General features: G+C 37.9%; 1 protein-coding gene across 8 annotated transcripts in view; it reads left to right on the top strand.

The window, feature by feature from the left end:
• The window catches only part of ARSG (arylsulfatase G), a 185,763-nt gene that overhangs the window by 134,019 nt on the left and 26,123 nt on the right, over window positions 1-25,621 (top strand). For all 8 annotated transcript variants that reach the window (XM_074224719.1, XM_074224722.1, XM_074224715.1 and 5 more), the window contains 2 exons: window positions 17,707-17,903; window positions 20,716-20,796. In XM_074224719.1, coding sequence (XP_074080820.1) covers window positions 17,707-17,903; window positions 20,716-20,796 — 278 coding nt within the window. The remainder of the gene's footprint in view (window positions 1-17,706; window positions 17,904-20,715; window positions 20,797-25,621) is intronic.

Genomic DNA, 25,621 nt, shown 5'->3' with positions numbered 1-25,621 from the left:
TGGTTGAGGAGCAATCTGCTGGAGAAAATGGAATGGAATGAGTTTAAGGATATGAATAGGGGAGTTTGCCTTGACAAAGAGAATAACTATCTTCTTTTGTGAGGCAGAGGTGAGGGAGCTGATAATTACAGAAAATATTTGTGTTATGTGAGATGAGGAAGAGGGAAGAAAAGAGAACTCTTGACAAATGACCTCAATTTTTTTTTAGTGAAATATGAAGCAACATACTCCATTGATATGTGGGAAGTGAATGCCAGGGGAGATTTGAGGAGAGGTAAAATAGGTTGAAAAAGACAGTTAGTTAAAGTGTAAAGGAATTACCTTGTTGCAATGAAACTTAGTTGAAATTATGTAACAAATTGATAGTATATCCATCATAGATTTTATGGTTTTTCTCTAACTCCATTTTAGCAGTCAAGGAGGCAGATGATGAGAGAAATACAAGGTTGGGGTTTGGCAAGGCATGATCAACAATGGGATAAGAGACCAAGGGACTTAATTGTAGGGACCAATATAAAAGTTCAACTGGTCATGATGGGGAAGGAATGAAAGAATATGTGTGCAGGGCTTATGGCCTGAGGGTGAAAGAATTGAGGAGTAGAAGAATTAGAGGTCATAGTAAGGACCAAGAATATGGTTTAATGTTGCAAGGCAGAGGGAAAGGTGGAATGGCAACAGATAATGATCAGAAAAAAGAATTTTAGAGTTAACAAATATGGAAATGGAATGAATACTGGTGATTGATCAGAAGATCAAGAATATGACCATCGTTATATGTAGTTTTTATTGGGTAGAGTAGGCCATGAGAAGCCAGTAAACTGAAGAACTGAAAGGTTAGTGTTTAAGAGTATCTATCTATCTATCTATATCTATCTATCTATCTATCTATCTATCTATCTATCTATCTATCTATCGAAGTCTCCTAGCATGAGTGCTAGACCCAGTCACTAAATTTATCAAGAGAGAAGAGTGTCTTGGGGATTGGTAGATAACAACTATTAGAATCTTAATCGGGTGATAAAGATGGATAGAATAAACCTTAAAGGAGGAGAGATTACTGATGGAGTTATAAGGAGATTCTTGAAGTGGCAGTGGGGGAGCAAGGAGTATTCTTGCCTCCCTACCCTTTCTCCCAGCCTTTGAATTGAAATTAGAAAATGAGTGAAAATGTCAATGGTATTTGCCTAGGGGTACTCTTATCAGGAGGGATCTAGATCTCCAGAAAATGGAGAGCATGGCAAATGAAATAATTTCAGATGAAACAATTTTTTTTTTAATCTATGGAACAGTTTGTTATTCTAGAGAGCACAGTGGAAAGAGCAACATCTGGAATGGGTCATTGAAAGGAATAAATGGTAGGGTTGAGTGTAATGAGGAGGAAATGGGTAATGGGAGTTTATAAAATGTCAAAAGTTGAGAATCACTGGAGTGAGGAAGAGTATGATAGGTAGGGAATATGTTAGGAATTGAGAAATGAATGACTTAGGCAGATTATCAGTAACTGGAGAGAGATTAGACTATTCAGGGCAGGACAGCTCCTTGACATGTAGTGCTTTATAATGTAGCTAGGATTGGGACTCAGGTTCTTTGACTCAAATCTAGGGCACTGTCATCTGTATCATATGTTAAAAGGCACAAAAACAGTCTGAATTGCTCTATCATTGCAAGTATGCATTTCCTTACCTTTATTTAGATATATAAGATGATAAGGTAGAGTGCAAAGAATGCTAAATTTGAATCAGAGAATGTTCAGTTTGAATTCTCGTCTTTTTACTGTTTACCTGTATGATTTTAAGGTAGAACTAAATGATTTTTTTTAGTTTTTTTTTTTTGCAAGGCAAATGGGGTTAAGTGGCTTGCCCAAGGCCACACAGCTAGGTAATTATTAAGTGTCTGAGACTGGATTTGAACCCAGGTACTCCTGACTCCAGGGCTTGTGCTTTATCCACTACGCCACCTAGCGGCCCCAAGAACTAAATGATTTCTAAGGTATTTTTTTGATGCTAAGCTCTAGTTCCCTGCTTTAAATTCAGATCAGTCCCTTGAAGGCAAATATGCTGAAGGCTAAACCAGGAATTGAGTGCTGATCTGGCAGATAATGGAACAGGGAAAGAACAAACCCAGCAGATACACTGCAGAGTTCATAAATCTGGAAAATCCTCTATTCTTTAGAGGCAGAATTTGGAAGGCAATATTGACCAGAAGCCCCCTTTTTTTTCCTCTCATCCCACCTTCTGAGAAATTGTCCCAGAACTTCCCTCTTTAATAATCCTCCAGCCAAGCAGTTAGAGTTACAATTCTCATGACTATGGGGCTTTCCTGCCATACCCCTTCCAACTCAAATGAAACATACTCCTTTGTCTCATGCTCTCTAAATCCTGCTCTGAGCTTTCTTGTAGAACAACTTGTTTGTCTGACCAGCTGATCCATGCCATGAGATTTATATTTTATTTTGTTTTAATTAGTGCCTTTGTTTTTATTTTATTCATTTAATAAGTTTTTAAGGTGATATATTGTTTATTTCATTATAGTTATCTTCTCTTCTTCATTTAAGTACCTCTCCTTTTATCCTTTAGAGAGCCATCCCATTAAGAGGGAAAAAAAACCAACATAACTGATAAATGCACTGAAAAAGTTCAAAAAAATGTGTAATGTTCTGGACCTCCCACTTCAGCCACCCCAGCTGAACTCTTCCTATATTCCCCTCCAAAAAACACCTCAAATAAAATTTTAGAGTGGCAGAGTCAACAAAAGATCTAGATGAGATATTTTTCCCACTTAAGCAAACTTAAGAGGTCAGCAGGAGATGTCTGTGACACAGGTTGGAATCAATATATATTTGATATTTATGGGTGGGTTGGAAGTATTTTCATATCTCTTCTCGTGAGACATGCTTGATCTTTATAGGTTTTTTTTACTCTTGATTTTTTTAGTGTTTTATTTTCTTTCCATTTATATTGTTGTAATTACATATTTTTTTCCTTGACTCTGCTTACTTTACTCAGCATCAGTTCATGCGGATTTTTTTATGCTTCTCTGTATTCATCATATATATAATTTCTTATACCACAGTAATATTCTGCTACATCACTTACCACAATTTGGCTAGACATTTCTTTATTGATGGTCATCTACATACTTTCTTTCCAATTTTTTGCTATCACAAAAAATGCGGCTATAATTATTTTGATGTATATGGGGTTCTTTCTTCTTATTGATGGCTTCCTTGGAAGTTTAAGTTCAGTAAGAGAATCACTTGTTCAAAGGATATGGACATTATAGTCAATTTATTTATATACTTCCAATTGCTTTCCAAAATGGTTGTACCATTTCACTGCTCCACCAACAATATATTAGTATTGCCATTTTGCCAGGTTTGTCAATTTGCATGTGTGAAGTGAAACTACAAAGTTGATTTTATTTGCATTTCTCTTATTATTAGTGAGGTAGAACATTTTTTCATATGATTTGTGGTTCTTTTGAGAACGGTTTATTCATATCCTTTGACCCCTTCTCCATTGGGGGATAGTTATTAGTCTTATTATATGCTTTTTGTTTATCTATTTTGAAAATGAACAATTTTATATTTTGTAATTGCTTCTCTCATTTGGCTAAGAATGCATTTGCTAATCACAGCTTTAAGAAGTATGTGATGTATTTCTCTTCTAATTTTTTATAGTATGATCTTTAATATTAAGGTTGGGTGTCCATTTAGAATATATTATGGGGGCAGCTAGGTGGTGCAGTGTATAGAGCACCGGCCCTAGAGTCAGGTGCTGAGTTCAAATGTGGCCTCAGACACTTAATAATTACCTAACTGTGTGACCTTGGGCAAATCACTTAACCCTACTGCCTTGGAACCCCCCCCCCCAGAAAAGAATATATTATGAAAAGCAAGGGGATGTGTTGTTCTAAACCTAATTTTTGTCAGACTGGTTTAATTGTCTCAACATTTTTTATCAAACAAGTTATTTCTTCCTAAGTAGTTTGTATTTTCCCTTTGATTATTGATAATCACTGGATTATTGATTTTAATTTTTCTATATTCTCTGTTGTCCAGTCTACTGATTTTCTCTATATTTTAAAATTAATAATATATTATTTTGATGGTTAAGTTGCTGCTTTTATAATATAGTTTGAGATCTGGAGTGCTATTCCACCTTCCCCCTATGTCTTTTCATCATTTTCCTTAATATTCTAGAAGATTTATTTTTCAAAATATTTTCCTGTTGCTGCATAGAAGTCTTACAAGTTTTCTCTGAATTCTTGATAACTTGTTGCCTATTTTGACCCTATTCCACTACATTCATGTTGATTGGTTCTTATCCGTCGTTATCAAAAGAAGACCAAAATGACATCACTATATCTGAGACAAATTACAGTGTGTCCTACTGTGGCTGATCAGATAAAGCTTGGATACAAGCTTCTAAGAGCTCGGAATGCTCTAGTACAGGTTGGGCACAAATAGTCCATGTGAACACCTGAGGTAGGTACTCTAAACTTGCCAATGTTACATTTTCTTTGAGCTGCTTCAATTTTACCTTGCTCATAAAGGGCAGCACCCTCATTGATGAGGGCACACCATGTTGGGTAGTCCTGTGCCAGGGTCTCCCATGCTATATAATCAATACTAAAGTTCTTTTTTTATTAAAGATTTTATTTATTTTGAGTTTTACAATTTTTCCCCCTAATCTTACTCCCCCCCAGAAGGCAATTTGTTAGTCTTTACATTGTTTCGATGGTATACATTGATCCAAATTGAGTGTGATGAGAGAGAAATCATATCCTTAAGGAAGAAATATACAGTATAAGATAGCAAGATCAGAAATAAGATAATCAGTTTTTTCCTAAATTTAAGGTAATATCCATTGATCTTTGTTAAAACTCCACAGTTGTTTCTCTGGATACAGATGGTATTCTCCATTGCAGAGAGCCCCAAATTGTCCCTGAAATTAATACTGAAGTTCTTAAATGAGACCTTCAGGGTGGCTTGGTATTGCTTCTTCTAATCCCCCTCCTCCCCCCTGTGAGCACTTGCCCTGTGTGAATTCTCCATAAAATAGGTTTTTTTGGCAAGCATATGTCTGACATTCTTATAACATGTCCAGCTCATTGTGGTTGCACTCTCTATAGTAATGTTGGAATGCTAGGCAGCTTAGCTCAAGAAAGTACCTCAGTATCTGTTGTCTTCTCCTGTCAGGGGATCTTCAGAATCTTCCCAAGACAATTTAAATGGAAGTGATTCAGTTTCCTGACATGGTACTGTCAGACTGTCCAGGTTTCATAGACGTATAGCAATGAGGTCAGCACGATGGCTCTATAAATCTTCAATTTGGTAGTCAGTCTAATACCTTTTCTCTCCCACACTTTCTTTTGGAGGCTCCCAAATACTGAGCTAGCCCTAGCAATGCATGTATCAACCTCATTGTTATTGTATACCTCCCTGAAAAGGACTCTGCTAAGGTGAGTGAACTTGTCTACAGTACTCAAAACTACTCCATTTGCCATAATCAATGATTCCACATATGGATGGTGTGGTGCTGGCTGATGGAGCATCTGAGTTTTCTTGGTGTTAATGGTTAGACCAAAATTAGCAGAAGCAGCAGAGAATTGATCCAAATTTTGTTGCATCTCAGATTCAGAAGCTGCACTGAATGCACAATCATCTGCAAACAGGAGATCATGCACCAACATCTCTCCACTTTGGTCTTGGCTTGTAGCCTTTTCAAGTTGAAGAATTAGCCATTAGTGCAGTAGTTGAATTTGATACTGTGTTCATTCCTGTTGAAGCATTTGATAATATGGCTGAAAACATCATACCATAAAAGGTATGGGAGCAAGGACACATCCTTACTTCACTCCATTGGTGACTAGATTCAGCCATTTCCCAGTTAATGGTCACCTATTTTCCTTCCAGATCTCTGCTATTACAAATTGATTTGTTTTGAATATTTTGATATTTATGGGACCTTTCTGTTTTTGACCCATATATGGTATACATTTACCAGTGGGATTTCTAAGGTTTTAGCCAGTCAACTATTAAATATTAATCAAATGCCTATTAGGTACCATGTACTGTGTGCTAAGCTGTAGAGACACAAAGAAAGGCAAAAGGCAAAAGACATTCCTGACCTTCCTGGGGGGGGGAGCAACATATAAATTACTATACAAACAAGATACAAAATAAAGGATAAATTGGAAATAATTAATAGAGGGAAGGCACTCATATTACGAGAGATCAAGAAAAGCTTCTTATAGAAAGAAGAATTTTAGCTGAAATTTAAAAGGAAGTTAGAGAATTCAGGAGATGGTGGAGATAAGAAGGGAGAGAATTCCAGGCTTGGGAAACAGCTAGTGAAAGTGCCCAGAGTCAGGCAATGGAATTTTTTTTTGTGTGAGGGACAGCATGGAGACCAGTAGTTACTGTATCACAATGTACGTAGAAGTATAAGGTATAAGAAGACTGAAAATGTGTGCGTGTTGGAAAGTTTATGAAGGGCTATGAGCATCAGAAGATTTTATCTTTTGACCCGGAGGGATAGGAAAACATTGGAGTTTATTGCATGGGAGGGTGAGAAGGTGTAGTAACATGATTAGACCTTTGCTTTAGCAACTGATTGAAGAATGGACTGGAGTAGGAAAAAAAAAATATGGAGAGATCAGCAAGGAGGCTATTGCAGTAGCCTAGGAGATGAGATGATGAGAATCTGCACCAGTGTGGTGGCAAGGGTCAGAGAAGAGAAGGGAAGACATATGGGAGATCATAAGTCTTTTCTTTTTCCGTTCCTTACATCTTCTAACTACCCTTGAAGCCAGGCTTTACTCAGTTACAAATTACCCTTCCTAGTACTGGCCACACTTTCAGTCATTGTCCTTGGCTTACTGGTTGAAGCAAGGGAGTTGGTAAATTCCATGCTCCTCATTGCCAATTTCCCATATAGCTTAGCTGAAACATTCTTATCTAAGGTATTTGATACCAAGATCTTTCTCCCAATTAAGTCTTCCTTCTTATCTTAGCCACCTTTATCTTGTCCATCCTATGTTTTTAATGACCAACAATTGAAGTTATCTATTTTATCTTTTAGTGACCTTCTCTATCTAATTTGTTTAAAAACTTTCCCTACAGTCTTGGTTGTAAAGGCTATCTCTCTATCCTCTGTTTTTTTAATGACAGGATTTTTTTTCAGCAGTCTAATTAAACTAAAAACACAGGTGTTTTAGCAAGGGCATTCTCAAGATAATGGTCCACTTTATTGGACTGAGGCAAAGACTGAGGTAGGAATATCAGGGATTCATGGAAGAGTTGGAGGCAGTGTATATTGGAGGGAAAGTTTATTGATTGACTTTGGGGCTAGAAGACATGCAACCAGATCTAGTTAAAATCTGTATTACCTTAAGTGTATTACCTAACCTTTTTGAGTCTCAAGTTTCTCCATCTATAAAATTATCCTATTGGATTAAGTAGTCTGTAATATTCCTTCTAACTCTTAATTCTTTAATACCTATATTTTGGGGAAGAGAGAAAGGGTTGTTACAGAGTTTTTGAATCATACAGGGGAGGCAAATACTCTACTCTTGTTTCTGAAATACTGAACTAATTTTGGATGTGCCCTGCCTCTGGTTGCAGAATGAATTTGGGGGAATATCTTCTCAAAAAATGATGCTCTGATCTGGGGTTTTCCATATCATGTCAGTAATTTTCCAAGTTTCCTTGTTCAAGGACTCCCTGCCAGTAAAATAACATCCCACTAGCACCTAGTTCTCAATTATTCCTTTACTTTATGTCACTGTCCTTTCGAACTTGTCGACATCTTGTGACCTTACAGATGCTGTCATGACCTAAGGAGGACCCCCACAGGCTCAGGGAACATTCATTTATAAAGTGCTAATTATTCATCTTGAAGAAGAGAAAAGCTGAGTCATATTTTTTATTATGGTCTTCAAAAGACAGTATGATATACTGAAGAGAGGGCTAGATTTGAAGATATCAGTTTGAGTTTGCACATTAACTTCTTCATAGGGGTGGCTAGGTGGCACAGTAGATAGAGCACTGGCCCTGGATCAGGAGGACCTGAATTCAAATCCAGCCTCAGACACTTAATAATTACCTAGCTGTGTGACCTTGGGCAAGTCACTTAACCCCATTGCCTTGCAAAAACAAACCAACAAATATTAGTTTCTTCATTCATTAAAAAAGAGATCTTTTCTAGATTTCTGTCTATGAGCACTTGAAGCACTACTTAGGTCAGCTGTTCTTAACCTTTTTTGTTTCATAGACTCCTTTGGTTGTCTGGTGGAATCTATGGACTCTATCTCAGATTCATGTTTTTAAGTGCTTAAAATAAAATACATAGGATTACAAGGGAAGCCAATTACATTGTTATATGTTATCAAGTATATTTTAAAGTTCACAGATCTCAGATTAAGCACTCCATAATGAAGGGGCAGCTAGATAGAGCAGTGGTCCTAGAATCAGGAGGACCTGAGTTCAAATCTAACCTTAGACACCTTGTTTAAGTCACTTAACCTTATTACTTTAAATAAATAAATAAAAATGAGAAGATGCATGGAGACCAAGATGAATGGAGACTATTCTCTAGTTTCACTCAATGTAAAAAAAAAAAAAGAACTTAAATTAGAGCAAAAGAAAAGTAGATCTTAAAAAAAGAACTTGTGATCTTTTGTTGTTATTAAACATTGAAACCCACAATGACAAAATTTCACAATTGTATGGGGCCTCTGAGGACAGCTAGCCTAACCTAAATTTCAACTAGAATTCTTCTAAAATAGACTTGACAAGTTTGAAACGCTTTTTTTTCACTTTTTCATTGATAGGTTTTGTTTTTCACTCAAAAGTCATTGCCCACAGGGGCGGCTAGGTGGCGCAGTGGGGGGTGGCTAGGTGGCGCAGTAGGGGGTGGCTAGGGCAGTGGATAAAGCACTGGCCTGGAGTCAGGAGTACCTGGGTTCAAATCCGGTCTCAGACACTTAGTAATTACCTAGCTGTGTGGCCTTGGGCAGTGCACTTAACTCCATTGCCTTGCAAAACAAACAAACAAACAAAAAAAACAACTTGTCTGGTATGAAGGTGTTGTGCAATTTTTCCCAAGGTCATAGAATTAAAATACATCAGAGTCAGGACTTGAACTTGGAACTTCCTGACTCTGAGGCTAACTCTCTATCCATTATCACATTGTGCCTCTAATTTCTACAAACACATCTATTTTTATTTTATTTTAATTTTTAGAATTTATTTAAGGAGCAATGGGGTCAAGTGTTTTAATAATTGCTATGTAATTAAGTGCCTGAGGACAGATTTGAACTCAGGTCCTCCTGATTCCAGGGCTGGTGCTCTATTTACTGTGCCACCTAGTTGCTCCTACAAACACATTTAGCATGCAACTTTTCAGATAAACATCACTGGCACAAAGTGAGGTATTTCTGTAGGAGATGGGCTGAAGGTCTTAAATTTTGCAGGGACAGAGCTACAGAACAAAGGAACAGTAAGAAAAGATAAATTTCACATAAAAGTGTTTTTTTTTTTACTCCCCTGGTGCCTAGTTTATAGTAGGATATTAAGAAATCTCCTAGTGTATCCGTGTAACTGAAGTGCCACTAGTAGGTTAAGTTCACCTGGCTAGACAGTCTCCAGTTGGGAAAATGTTTAAGCACACCATGGGAAAGCAGATAAGTGTCCAATCTAGTCACCTAGTTAAGGCCACATTCTCTTCCTTATCTGGTTTTATAGGAAGCCAGAAGGCCAAAACAATGAATTATTGTAGTTTCATTTAGAAACTATGTATGTGGATGACTCATTATAACAATCTTTTTTTTAATAGCTAAAATCTCTCTGAATGTAGTCTGAAAATGTTTTCTTGTCTTACCCCAACTGACCTATGTCCCATTAATAAAAACAATTTTAGACCTACATCTACCTATCTATCTATCTATCTATCTATCTATCTATCTATGCTAAGATAAGAGGCTAGAAATAGAAACTATATGACTGAAAGAGATAGCTTACTGGGAGGTGACATGACACAGGAGATTGGTAGCCCCATGGGGAAGGGAAGGGTAGCAATCAGGATTGATGATAAAAGACACTAATAAAAATTTGTAAGACTTCTGGAGGCAGAAGCATGAAGGACCAAGTCAGGGAAAGTAGAATTGCAGCTCTTAACCATTTCTTATGGGCTTTCATCAACACTAGTTCATGAAAGAGCCAAGTTTGGTTCCAAAGATACTATAGGTACAGTCTAGGGAAGAAGCTGAGATCAAGTATGAACAGCATTGAAAAGGGTCATTTGGCATGGCTTTGTAACTAAAAGAAGCAGGAAAGCTTCTCTAGAGTAGAAAGGGTTAAGATCGATTTCTATACCTAGTTAAATGTTGGTATATGTGTTTGTATAATGTTTATCCTTTATTCTTGAAGAAGACCATCATGACATCAGGGAAGTGATGTCATGACAAGCACATAAATTGGATTTGAGTGAGAGGGTGTTATGCATAGATATGTATATACATATATAAGAGTATACACAAACACATAAACACACATATTCTTCCCTCTTTGAACCAATTCAGATGAGAGTGAGGTTCAGGAATTGTTCATCACCTCACTATTTTCCTCTTTAGTATAAAAGCTTTTCCTTCTGTGCATATTTTTATATAAGATAATTTATCTCAATCTTCCTTTCAGTTCTCCCTTCTCCCAGTGTATTCCTCCTTTTCATCTATTTTTTCATTTTTTTGAGATCATGCTAACATAATTGACTCATTTCTGTACCCTCTGTCTATGTAGACTACCCTAATAATGATAAAGTTCTTGAGAGTTATATGTATCATCTTCCAATAGGAATATAAACAGTTTAACCTTATTAAGTCCCTTATGATTTCTCTTCCATGTTTTCATTTTATGTTTCTCTTGAGTCATATTTGAAAGTCAAAAATTTCTATTCATTTCTGGTCTTTGCATGAGGAATGGTTAAAATCCCTCTATTTTATAAAATATCAATCTCCCCTTTTCTTTCCTGTGAAGGACTATTCTCAGTTTTGCTGGTAGTTGATTCTTGGTTGTAATCTTAGATCCTTTGCCATCTTTGCTATATCACACTCCTAGCTCTGCACTGCTTTAATGTGGTAACTGCAAAATTTTGTGTGATCTCGGCTATGGCTCCATGATATTTGAATGATTTCTTTCTGATTAGTTGAAGTATTTTCTCTTTGACCTGGGGACTATTTGGCTATATTCTTGGGACCTTTCATTTTAGGATCTTTCAGGAGGGACCAGTGAATTCTCTCGATTTCTATTGCTATTGGGAAAATTTTCCTTTATAATTTCTTGAAATATAATGTCTAGGCTTCTTCTTTGATCATGGTTTTCAGGCAGTTCAACAATTCTCAAATTATCTCTCCCTGATCTATTTATTTACTAGGTCAGTTGTTCATCTGATTGTATTTCACATTTTTTCTTCTATTTCTTTCCATTCTTTTGACTTTATTTTATTGTTTCTTTTTATTTGTTTACTTATTTATTTAGAATTCCACAACCTTCCCCCCAATCTTGCTTCCCCTCCCCCCACACCCCACAGAAGGCTATCCTAGTCTTTATATTGTTTCCATGGTATACATTGACCCAAGTTGAATGTGATGAGAGAGAAATTATATCCTAAAGGTAATAGTCTTTGGTCTGTTCAAACTCCACATTTCTTTATACATTGCTAAAATATTATTGTTTAAGAGCAAACATAATAACTCCTCCCCCACAAAAATATAGAACCTCATAAGAAATAAAGTAAAAGAAAGAGAAAAAAATGTGTTTCAGTCTGTGTTCTGATACCATCAGTTCTATCTCTTGTGGATAGCATTCTTCATCATAAGTCTATCACAGAAGCTAACTCCATACTTTTCCACAGTTGCTGCTGCTGACTGTAACTCCCTCCATTTATTCCTCCCCACTACCATATACTATATTCTTTCTCTCCCTTCACCCTATCCATCTTCCAAAATGTGCTGTAGGGCAGCTGAGTGGCAAAGAGGACAAAACCCCAGCCCTGGGACCAAGAGGCCCCCAAGCCCACATACCATCCCAGAGACCCAGCAAGCACCTGGCCCCATGGTCCTGGACAGGCCACCCAATCCCAACACTTTGCAAAAAGTAAAAAAGATATTATATCTGACTATTCTCTCCCATGATCTACTTCTTCTCCATCACCCACATCCCCCCCCCCTTCCCCCTGTCCCCTTTCTTTCCTCTTTATTCCAGAAGTCTATACCCTATTGAGTGTATATGCTGTTTCCTCTCTGAGCCACATTTTTTTTTAGGTTTTTGCAAGGCCAATGGGGTTAAGTGGCTTGCCCAAGGCCACACAGCTAGGTAATTATTAAGTGTCTGAGACTGGATTTGAACCCAGGTACTCCTGACTCCAAGGCTGGTGCTTTATCCACTATGCCACCTAGCCGCCCCTCTGAACCACTTCTGATAAGAGTGAAGGTTCCCTCATTCGCCCTCACCTCCCCCCCCTTTCCATATCATTGCAAAAGCTCATTGCAAAAAAAATGTCTTTTATATGAAGTATCTTAGCTTATTCTACCTCTCCTTTCTCTTACTCCCAGTACATTTCTCTTCTAGCCATGACTCCATTTTTACAATATCTTACATCCTCAAATTCAGCTCTCTCCTGTGCTTCATCTATAAAAGTTCCTTCTACCTGCTCTACCAAATGAGGAGGCTCATATGAGCATTATTAGCATCATTTTTCTATTCAGGAATACATACAGTTCATCATCATTAAATTCCTCATAACCCTTCTCTGCTTTCTATGCTCCACTTGAGTCTTGTATTTGATGATCAAACTTTCTGTTCAGCTCTGGTCATTTCAACAGGAACATTTGAAATTCCCCTGTTTCATTGAAAGTTTCGGTTGCATTCCAAGCTCTTTTGCCTTCAGGAATAATATATTCCAAGCCCTACGAGCCCTTAATGTACTTGCTACTAAACTTGGCTATAATATTCCTGGGGGTTGTTTTTTTTTTGGGTCTCTTTCCAGGAGAGATCGGTAGATTCTCTCAATTTCTATTTTTGCCCTCTGCTTCTAGGATATCAGGGCAATTTTCCTGTAGGAATTCTGTTTTATCCATTTGACCTAAGCTGGTTTTTAACATGTTATTTTCTTCAGCATTTTTTTGAATCTCCTTGACTAAACTGCTAACTTGGTTTTCATGTTTTTCTTGCATCTCTTTCATTTCTTTTCCCAATTTTTCTTCTATCTCCCTTACTTGATTTTCAAAATCTTTTTTGAGCTCTGTCATAGCCTGAGCCCAACTTTCATTTTTCTTGGAGTCTTTAGATGCAGGAGCTTCAGATTGAGTATTTTGATCCTCCTTGGGATCATAGACAAAGTATTTGTCAATGGTCTGGTTCTTCTTTTTAATCTGTTTACTCATTTCCCCAGCCTGTGCCTGCTTTTGGTGTGCTTCCTGAGCTTTTGAGTATTATTGGGACACCCCCACACACAAAGACCTCAGTGTGTGAGGCTTTGACTGCTTTCCTGGTCTGTGAATGACCACAAGTGTACCTCTCTGCCACAGGGCTGAGGGGGGACATCCCTATTCTATGGGGGAGGGTCTGGACTGCGACCAGGATCTGAATGTGGTCAGGGCCCCAGAGTCCTGATCCAGGGACAGAGGACAGATCTCAGAAGTCTCTCTCTACTCCCCTACTTTCCATGGGCTGAGCACTCAGGGCAAAGTTGCCTGGGGCTCCTGCTTGTTGGCTCCTGCTTCCATTTCCTGGATCTGGGCATGCTGACTGTTGCAACTGCCCTGAGAGCCTAGGCTTCAGGCACGCTCTGGCAGAGGTCTCCCCACTGATTCTTCAGGTTCTGCCAGGTGTTCCCTGGGGTGCAGGTCAGGAAACTGCTTCTGCTGCCAAGAGTCGCAGCTCCTAGGCACTCTGGGGCTATTCCCCGGAGGCTGAAGTGTCTTCACTCTGGTGGGCAGCCTCTCTAACCCCATGGAATGGAGTTTTTCCCACTATTTTCCAGGTTACCTTGGGCTGGAAAATTGCCTCACTGGATCTTTCTGTGGGTTCTATCTCTCAAAAATTTAGTTAGAGTCATAATTTTAAGATTTTTGAAATATTCTGGAGAGAGCATCTAGGAGAGGCTCTTGTCCTGTAGCCATCTTGGCTCCACCCTCTTCTATTTCATTGTTTCTTGATATTTCTTGGAGTCTTTAGTTTCTATTTTTTCCAATTTTAATTTTAAAGAAATTATTTTCACCGTGACATTTGACCAATTCTGTTTTTCAAGGTTTTTTTTAAAGTCAGAATTATTTGTACTTATTTTGTTAAACCATTAATTATATTTTCATATTTTTTTTACATAGCTCAAAGCTCCCTGTTTTTTCCTCTATTATGCTTATTGGGTTTATAAAATCAATTTTGTCTCTTTCAGGGATTTTTGTTGGGTTTATGCCCAGTTTGCATTTTTTCCTTTGAGGCTTTGATTGCCATTATTTTGATAGTATTGACTTCTGAGTTTTTGTCTTGATCTTCCTTTCTTACCATAGTAGCTTTTTACAATCCAACTCTTTTTTTGTTGTTGTTGTTTGCTTATTTTCCTTGCTTATATTTCTTGACTTTGACTTTTATGTTAAAGTTGAACTCTGTTCCCAGGTTGGGGGTCAAGGAAAGGCTCTATCTCAAACTTCAGGCTTTTTTGTACTGCTGTTTTCCAAGCTGGTTTTGGGAGTTTGGAAATTTCCAGTGTTTCTTAAATGGCGTGATCTAGTGAGAGGTGTGGTCACTGCTCTCCTGTTCTGCACTCTGGTTCTTACTCAGGAAGGATCCCTGATCCCTTATTATGATAATTGTGACTACTCTTCTAGGTCCCTGATCACCTTTCCAGGCCTCTGCTCCCTTTTGACTACAAGTGCTGTTGTACCTTGGAAGTGAGACCCAGAAATAGGTATAGGTAATGGAGTTGCCAAACAGTAAGTACCCTGTTCCACATCTAGCCTAGTATAGGAATCCCCTGTAATCTCTTTCTGACCAGTTAGCGCAACCAAAGCTGCTTCAACTGTTGCTGTCTCAAGGTCCACAGCTGTTGTTGCCATGTGGGCTCTGGACTTGTTCACATCTGGGAACTCTTTTCTTAGGGATTAACAAGATCCTTCTTAGAAAATGTACTCTGTGCACAAAGTAAATCTTGTATACTATGTAGCTATTTATTTCTCTATCAGAAAAGAAGTGCTTAAAATATAAAGGACTCACAAGTGCATATTTCTTGAAATATAACTCGATAACCATCACTATCCTTACAACATCTGCAGCATCCTTCAAGTAGTGGTGCATCTTATCCTTTTAGAAGTGTATAGTTTCAGGAAGCATCTCTTACTGAACAATTAAAGTCTCAGGAACTCCTTGACCTTAAACTCCAGAGGCATCTGTCAAGGTTGGAATTGTCCATCTCTTTAGGTCATCATTCCTTTAACTGTACATAGGAAAGGAAGTACAAACAGAATAGGTGGTCAGGGAGTAGGGCCTACTCCCTCCACTTCAGCTGGAAATCCAAAGGAGTGTTGTTAGAGTCCTAAGAGGAATGCTCAAAGGAGAGAGGGAGAGAGTGAGACAGGGCTTTTATCTTTTCCTTTTATAACCTATGGAATGATTGACTTTTCCTGGCTCAGTTGACAGTCATATTCAGCTTAACTCCCCAGTTCTGAGGATCAAGAACTTTGTTATCTTCAAGAGCAAGTCCTTCTGTACTGTGTTGTTCAGTTGTTTCAATTGTGTTTGATTCTTTATGACCCCTATTTGGGTTTTGGCAAAGATGCTGAAGTGGTTTGCCTGTTCCTTCTCCAGCTCATTTTACAGATGAGGAAACTGAGGCAGAAAAGGAGAAGTAACTTGGTCAGGGTTACATATTAGTAAGTGTCTGTGGCCAGACTTGAACTTAAGAAAATGAGTCTTCCTGATTCCAAATCTGGCATCCTATCTACTAAATCACCAAGTTGCAAGGTCCATGTTGCACAGAACAGTTACTGTTATATAAACAAATAAAAAAATTAATAAGAGGGAGAATTTGAACCCAAGTCTCCTGATTGAAAGTCTGCTCCTTCCTCTATTCCAATACACTGCTATTGTAATCACCAGTTTGTATACACGGCTACAGAGATCCAAACACACTCGAGTAAAAGGACTTTTTGAGGAAAAGGAGATACTTAAGGAGTCCCAAAGACAAGGACTTTGAAAAATATCTCCTTATCTCCATTTCCTTGAGTCCCGTTGGTGACCAAGATAGCTATTTAACCATTGGGTGGCAAAATGACCTACTTTTAGGTGATTACCTGGTTGCATTTTTTTTACATACTTTCCCATAGAGCCTTTCCCCAAATAAACTGGTATGATTTAGGTGTGGGTCCACCTAGAACAAAGAACAAAACTAATAGTGTTTCCCCATCAAAAGCATGTCACAGACATTAATTAATTTTCTGCAACAGACAAGTCAGCATAGTATTCTAACCTCTGCAGGGCAGCTTTTCATGGAAAGAGGTACTAGAGAGAATTGCTTATCTTGCTGACAATCCTTTCTACCACATCCCCTAAATGGTGTATCTAATCTCTGCTTAAAGATTGTCAAGGGGGGGTATTTAGTACCTTTCAAGGCAGTCCATTATTTTCTAGAGGGTCTAATTAGGAAAATTTTCACTAAATCAGGTTTAAATTTGCCTATTTCTAACTGCTCCTCATTTCTCTGACCTTTGGGGCCAGTACAATACGTCTGATGCTTCTATTCAATAACTGATAGTTTTTAATCCCCACTTAGACTGCTCTTCTTCTCCCCCATCTAAATATTGCATGTTTTTTCAACTAATCTGGTACTCCTTTTCTTTTTCTGAATGAATTTCACCCTGTCTATAGGGCTTCTAAAAAATGCCACCTAGAATTCCATAGTGTTGCTAGATTTGTTCTTATCACATTGATGCTGTTATGGCTTTCTTAATGTAATCTTGGATACCATTATCCTTTTGACTTTCATATTATACTGTGGACTCATCCTAAAAAATGACTAATATGTAAATTTATTAAACAGAAATCTACATGTACAATTTTTGCCAGGCTACCACCAAGAGGAGAGAGGGAACAATGGTAGAAAAATATATATAACATAAATTTGGGATATTTTGTTGAATGTTGAAAATGTTGAAAATCCTCAGTTGGATAGCTATGTCCCTTTTGAAGACCAGCCTGCTTTAGGGAGTGTGGTCCCCAAATTCACTAAAAAAAAAAGAGGAAGTAGGACTTTAGACAAACTTGAAGGAAGCCAGGGAAACTATGAGGTGGAGATGAGGAGAGAGATTCCAGACATAGGAGCAAAATAGTGAAAATGTCCCAGATTTGGTAGAGAAAGTGTCTTGTTCAAGGAATACCAAGAAGCCCAGTGTCCCTGTTTCACAGTGTATGTGGAAAGGAGTACGATGTAAGAAGACCAAACATATAGGAAGGGGTCAGATTATGAAAACTATACAAACTGACTGGGATTGGATAGGAAAAATGATAATCCAAGAGCATAGGATGGATAGCAGATAGATGGATAGCAGAGGGAGGTAATTTAAAATTTTAACAGAATTTAAAATAAATGACTCTGGATAATCCTCATACAGATAATTGAAATTTGACTATTTTCCTCATTTTTATTTCAGTGATAGTGGTCATCCTTTTTTTCTGTACCTTGCCCTAACTCATATGCATGTTCCCTTGACTATGACTCATCAGTCAGCAGACTCATCAAGTCAAAGGTTATACCAGGAAAGCTTACGGGAGATGGACAACTTGGTTGGCAGGATTAAGGACAAAGTTGACAGCACAGTGAAGAAAAACACATTCCTTTGGTTCACAGGTAAAGTAGTAAAAAGCAGTTAGCCTAACCAAGATGTAATGTATAACCCAGACTAAAATCCTTGCTACCAAACTCCCAGAACAGAGGAAATACCTAAACAACTATTATACTTCAATAAAAGACAGATAACTTATGATAGATTTCTTACATCTGTATTTGAATCTTGAATTTTGTACCTGAAATTCATATCACTTCAGTTTAATTCAATTCTGCAAACATTTATCAGGTTGTTACTATGTATGGGAGGAACCTCTCAGACCAAGGTTGTAGGAACTTGATCATTCAGACAGAAAGCAAATAGTTTGGAAGTGATCTTGATTTTTTCCAATGTTTTGATCAATCAGACAACATTGGGTGGTTTCTGAATGTCTCTTAATTGCCGATGAATCACTTTGACATTATTAGACTAACATTGTCTTCAAGTACACTTCACCATTTGCTAATAAGAAATGTCCTTTGTAAATATTATTTTAATTTTGAGGTTAAGGCTTTTTGACTGTTTAAACAACAGCTGAGCTGAAAGAATGATTTCAGGGTCACTAGAGAGGACTTATTGAACTCAGTCCCTCATTTGGATTCAGATATGAAAGGGAATTATAAAGTCACCTGAGGGAGGTCTCATCTGGGGAGAGCATATCCATACACATTTTTTTTTGTTTTTTGTTTTTGTTTTTTAGGTTTTTGCAAGGCAATAGGGCTAAGTGGCTTGCCCAAGGCCACATAGCTAGGTAATTATTAAGTGTCTGAAGCTGGATTTGAACTCAGGTACTCCTGACTCCAGGGCCGGTGCTCTATCCACTGAGCCACCTAGCCACCCCGATATTCATGCATTTCTGAAAGGAAATCAAGACCAGGACTGGCATAATAGTGAGCTCCTCAATGGGAAGGACCACATTTGAAGCTAAATGAATTTTTATGCTATTATAGTACTATAGTAATGTAGAGTATTCAAGAAATAACCATGATCCTTCTATTAAGGACTAAGACTCTGTTACCTAAAGTTATTTTTCCAAAAATAGGAATATCTTCTCTTCTCTTCTCCTCCCCAATAGTTAACGATGGGACCTAACTGTGAGATGACTGACTTTTGTTAAGTTGGTTTGGTGACTGGGGAACATGTTTTCCTTGTTTTCAAAGCTAATAGTTGCAGGCAGAGGTGAATCCAACAGTTTTGGTCTCTTGTGGAATCATAGAAAGAGTACTAAATGTAAGTTAGAAGTTATGAAATTGCATCCTACCTCTGCCATTTATTGGCTATATGACCATGGGAAAGTCATTTGATCTTGGAATTTTAACTTTCTAATTCTGAAAATGGTTGTGGTAGTGATGGGGAAATGCTTGCACTATCAACTCACAAGGTGGTAAGAATCATCTAAGGAGAGACAGCTAGGTAGCACAGTAGAATCAGGAGGACCTGAGTTCAAATCCAGTCTCAGATATTTGACACCTACCAGTTGTGTGGTCTTGGCCAACCCTGCCTTGCAAAAAAAAATCATTTAAGGGAAAAATGTGCATATATATATGTATATATGTAATTATATGCACATCTTATGTATACACACATATATTGACCTAATTCAAGTAAAAGTTTGTATTTTTGTTATTGAAAGCATTGAGTGGCCTTGAAATATATCTACATATATATATAACACATATAGCATATAATATGCATATATATATATTTATGCAATATGCAGAAATATGCATGTTTGTATGTATTTATGTATTTGACAGCTGATAAAGCACTGGGCTTGGTGTCAGGAAGACCTGAGTTCAAATATAACCTTAGATACTTACTTATTATGTGACCCTAGGCAAGTCACTGAATCCTGCTTGCCTTAATTTCCTCATCTGTAAAATAATTAGGAGAAGGAAGTGGTAAACCACTCCAGTATCTTTACCTTCCATCATTGGACTAAGACTGTGTTATCTAGAATTATTTTTCTAAAAATAGGAATAGACTGGGGGTCATGAAGAATCAAAGACTACTGAAATGACTCATCAACAACAATAAAGATATGTTATATATAGTATATATAAATATATGTATGCTGCTGCTGTTGTTGTTTTTTGTACTTTGTTCTTAAAGAAGATCATGACATCAGGGAGGTGATATCATGACAAGCAAGTGCATTGGATTTGAGTGAGGGGGTGCTGTGCTAAGTCACCAGCCTCACTTTCTCTTCTGGGTCCAGTGGCCAGATATGAATCAGGTAGACTGAAGATGGCCATGGATGCTAGGCAGTCAGGGTTAAGGGACTTGCCCAAGACCCCACAGCTAGGGGTGGCTAGGTGGCCCAGTGGATAGAGCACTGGCCCTGGAGTCAGGAGGACCTGAGTTCAAACCTGGCCTCAGACACTTAATTACCTACCTGTGTGGCCTTGGGCAAGCCACTTAACCCCATTTGCCTTGCAAAAACCTTAAAATAAAAAAAAATTTTAAAAAAGACCCCACAGCTAGCAAGTGTCAAGTATCTGAGGCCTAATTTGAACTCAGGTCCTCCTGACTCCAAAGCTAGTGCTACTTGGCTGCTCATGTGTACACAATACACATAGGAAAGGCATATACTATACATACTGATACATAAATACAGTTGTAAATATGTGTGTGTAACTTTGAAAACTGTGAAGAACTATGTGAATGTCCACTGTTGTTTTTATTGATCCCATCAATATCTGTTGACTACTTATTAAGACTACCCCAATGCATTATGTAACAAAAACGCAGATTTTGACTTTTATTTGAATTACGATGACATGAATGATTGTAATAGAATGTCAACTTTTATATCCTGTATCTTCTGTTTTTCAGGAGACAATGGCCCATGGTCTCAGAAATGTGAACTGGCAGGAAATGTGGGACCCTTCACTGGATTATGGCAAACTAATAGAGGTAGGGAATAGGTATTTTCCTCTATTTTGGTGGAAAGGGATTCAGCTGGGGTTTAGTATGGTAGTTTACACTGAGTAGCTGAGATTCCTGTCTCTGATATAGTAGTTTATTTTCTGCTTTCAAGATAATCTCTTTTGACATAATAAAATGGTGATAGAAATACTGATCAATTTCCAAGTTCAAGAAGAAAAGTCTGGCCCTTAACTGACTTTTATGATTTTCTCATGTTGACCAACCTTCTATGTTGGCCAAACTAGTCCCAAATAGGTCCCAAACAGAGCCTTGAACTTTCCTACCTTTGCATTTGGTCTTTTATACAATTCTTTCTTTTATACTATTCCCTAACTTAGCTGATGTAAATCTTACTCATCCTAAAAGGCCCAGCTATAATTTCACCAGTTTCATAATGCCTTTCAAGATCAGATGGATGGATCCATGGTAAACTCTACAGATGAAGAGTTTTCTCTGAATTCTACAGTTTCTGCTTTTCTTTCTCCTATGACCTTGTGATTCTATAATATGAAACTCACAAAGTATATAATGAAGAATTGATTGCAAATTCAGAGAGATTTGGCAGTTTAGTAGATTTTGATGATCTGTAGATCATGGATCTATTTACCACCCAGCAATTTGGGAAGGTATATCCCCAGGCTACCTCTTAGTGTATGACAGAGATATAGGATTTAATCATAGTTGATGAAATTTTAATGTGGCAATGAAGTGTTAAAACTAACTGTAAAATTTTGACCATACTTTTTTGAGATTCAAATAAATCCCTTGATTGGCTAAGCAAAAAAATTGTCATTTCTGAGAGCCATAAAAAAAGTTATATAGTTCTATAGTTCAAAACTGGGAACATAAAGTAGAAAAAGAACCAGGCTCATGAGAAAGGGAATCACTAATGGAGAGAAGGCAGCTTTTCTATTCTTTCCCCGCTTCCTATTGACCATATCACTTTGAAGCAGAGCTTTTTGACCCCTAGGATACAATCTAGCAGAGTAAGTAGAGATATACTTTCCAGACACAGATACAAGGAGGCAGCCCCTTGAAGGAGGAAATGTCTTTGAGGAATGAGATACTGTACAGTAGTGAAGGGAGATATCTAGGGACAAAAGCAGACCTTAGGAACCCAGATGAGCAATGTGGTCTGCAGAGACAATAAATACCCAAAGGGAGCTGCCTTGAGGTCTTGATGAAGAGAGTAAGAATTGCCAGAGTCTCTATTACCAGAAGTTGTGAATTATTTTGCCACATAAGATTTCTACCATGTGTCCCATTGTTTATGGGAACCATACATATTTATGATTGTTTATGGGAACCCTACAGGTGAGGACTAAAGAGCTTTGGCATTGGAGTTCAGACTCATAGGATTGCTCCTAGAACCTCTAGTTGCAGTTGCCTATTGCAGACTCAGCCATTGAGCATGAATGCTACTTTGAGGATTCCAGAGGAATTGTAACACTAGTTTTAATGGTAAAATGGCTATCTAAATAGAAATTGTAATGATTCTGAACTTTATGCTGAGAGTAAAAATAAAATGCTATTTGGTATTAAAATTCTGCTCTAGATGGATCTTCTTGTCAGACCAATGCGTTTTAGTCTTGTGACTAGATGTTAGGGTTGAGATAATATAGTATGATGGAAATACCCATAGTCTACAGGTTTGTTGGAGTCCTGATTTTGTTGGGAGTTTGGGTAAATCACTTACTATCCCTGTAACTCTTCATCTTTCCTTTTGTTTGTTTAAGTTTTTAAAAATTTTTTTCTTTTTCTTTTTTTTTTGCAAGGCAATGGGGTTAAGTGGCTTGCCCAAGGCCACACAGCTAGGTAATTACTAAGTGTCTGAGGCCGGATTTGAACCCAGTACTACTGACTCCAGGGCAGGTGCTCTATCCACTGCACCACTTAGCCACCCCCCTGTAACTCTTTCTCTACTAGTAAAGTGAGGAGGTTAGAAGAAATAATATCTATAGCCTCTTCCAGAATTTTGATTTTTATTCTTGTACTTGGAATAAGTTGGTGTAGGCAAAGGGCTGAAAGAGATTATGGAATAGTTAGGTATATGCTTGATAGGGGTGTTATGGTGATATGAGTACTTTCTCCTATGTCCATAATTAGGATTCTTGCTTCCTTACAACTTAATTATTGACATTCCCTGTCTCCTCTAGGATAGGACTAGAACTATAATGCTTATTTGATATTCTAGTAAAAAAAGCAATAAGGGGATGGTGGGCAAGAAACCAAAAAGAAGGAAGCCAAGCCTAAAGTTGGGTTTTATTTATTAGTTTTTATATTTAGCAGCATAGATGTATATAAGGAAATAAGTTCCTATAGGTTCCAAGTAAGGAGCATGCACAGTGAGAATCTTCCTATGTGAGGATGACTTACTGAAGCACAAGTTCAATTCAATCCAATAAGCCTGCTAAAACTTATGAACCTAAGTGCAAGACATTTTGTCCAGTCCTGGGGTTACAAAAATCAAAATGATAATATTATTCCTTCAGGAACTTACACTTCATAGAGAGGTTGGGGAGACGAAAGACCATCTGTAGGATGTATATCTCAGTTGGTCCCTTTTTGTTATACATTTTTGAACCATCTAGTTAGGCTTGGAAGAAGTGGTCTATGACCATGGAAGAGGGGTTCTATTTTTTCTGTCTTGAAACTTAACTGCCCTGCTGAGTGATTGTACTGAACCTACCCTACTGTTCTCATTAGCACAAGGCTCTCACCTACAGAGCAGAGGTTATAAATAACCACAATGTGAAATGCAGCAGCAAAGCATCCAGAGATATATTCCAGTTAATAGGCTTTTGGAATGAGAAGGGACCTCAGTGAACATTTAATCCAACTCTCTGGTTTTACCAAAAAGGGGTTCAGAAAGGGGAAGTAACTTGCCCAAGATCACACAGTAAGCATTGTTGCTAGGATGCAACCCGACTGCCCAGGATGACTGTTTCTTTACACCATGCTTCCTTTTTGGCTATGAAGAAAAATTTCCTCAGTATAATATAACATCCTGATGTCTTCTAAAATTACAGGAAGACCTGTTCCTCACTTCCAAGACTGTGCTTTACAGAGCAAGAATGAGGTGGTGGTGGTAGGGAATAGAATCATAGGGAAAAAATATCTTGGCTCACATATACAGACACAAACAGTTTTCTGGAGTCTGGACTTTGGATGTTATACTATGGGTCTGAACTACAGAGATCACATATTTTTTGTGATTTTTTTTTGAGTGCCCACTTCCACATTATGTCTCTCATAATGTGTCCCTTGGGATATGCAGTGTGTGACTTTGGGGAGGGCTGGAATGCCGTCTCCTCATGAGGAGCTGATGCTTTCCTGCTACTTTTCAGTAGACTTTGTCAGAAAGGACAGCACCTACCAACCCTTTTAACTCAAGATTTAAAACTAGAACACCCATATCAAATCCCTTGTTTTCCAAGGGAAGACATTGTGACTCGGGTGAAATAACTCATGTACAGCTAGCTAGTAATTTAACTGGGAAAAGCCAGTTCTGACTACATAATTTTCTCCAATTAGCTGTTAAGAAATATTCTCTCCTAGTCCCCCCCCCAAATGATCTTATTATTGAAACCTGCCCTAGATCAACATTCTCAAAGTTTTAGGGTCACAGGACTTTGTCATACTCTTTTTTTTTACAAGGCAATGGGGTTAAGTGACTTACTCAAGGTTACACAGCTAAGTATTAAGTATCTGTGGCTGGATTTAGACTCAGGTCCTCCTGACTCCAGGACTAGTGCTCCGTCAACTTTGTTAAATTCTTAACAATTATTGGGAACCCTCAAGAACTTTTGTTTATGATAGGTATATCTACTGATATTTTCCAAACTGGAAATTAAACTGTTTAGTATTAGTATGAAAAGTTTTTACCTTGTGGACTCCCTGAAAAGGTCCTTAAGGTCCCTGGGAATGCCCAGACCATACTTTGACAACCACTGCCCTAGATGACTATAGGAGGTAAAGGAAGTTAGTGTAAGAGAAATGGAAAAGGTACAGAGGAGATAATCCCATAATGAAACCAAAATAATTTTTTTCCTCAAAGTTATAAATTTGAAAATAACTCAAATTATATTCCTCATCAAATATTTTAAAACAAAAGCACTGATACTAGGAAAAAGGAAAAAAATTAAATGTGATGCATATACAAGGTCATAGCTCAAATTATTTTTAATTATGTGGATTTTAGACAACCTGAGAAAATATAAAGAATTTGAATTGAGTGAATTTATGATTAAAATTCGAGACAGACCTAGGGGGCCTTGTTTCGGACTCAGGTATAGACTCTGTTTCATTCTCATTTAAATTTCAGCATTTCCTGTTGTGGGGTATCCTGCTTAGAAAAACCGTTAGATTAGATGAACGGATGACTGAAGATAGTTGGCATTTTCACAGTCATGTAGAACACACAGTACTCTGGCAGCCTCTTCTCAAAACCAATCTGTTGCACCAAGGTGAGAGCTGCCTTGGCTCTCAAGCACTTCATAGAGCCCCTGCTTTGTGCCCCCTTTTCACTACCTGATGAGGTCCCAACGGAGAAGAGCTGATATGATGAAGAGGGAGCCCTCCTTTCACTTTGTTTTCTCTTGGTGGGAATACTCAGAGTGGTGCTGAGGCTTGTGAGAGGGATAAGGGGACTGGACCACATTCTCTCCTTGGCCTTCTCATTAGTTAGAATGGGTTAAGGGGGAGGGGCTTAGGACTTTACAGCCTTTCTCCAGGTCAGATGAAGGACAGAATGTCTAAGGACAACAGCCACTTAACCCCCTGAACAAGCCTCGGTTACAGGCAAAGAGCTTCT

Source organism: Macrotis lagotis, chromosome 2, assembly GCF_037893015.1.
Source record: "Macrotis lagotis isolate mMagLag1 chromosome 2, bilby.v1.9.chrom.fasta, whole genome shotgun sequence".
Classification (NCBI taxonomy): Eukaryota; Metazoa; Chordata; class Mammalia; order Peramelemorphia; family Peramelidae; genus Macrotis; species Macrotis lagotis.
Note: the sequence above shows the minus strand (reverse complement) of the source record. Positions and strands in the feature narration are given on the sequence as shown.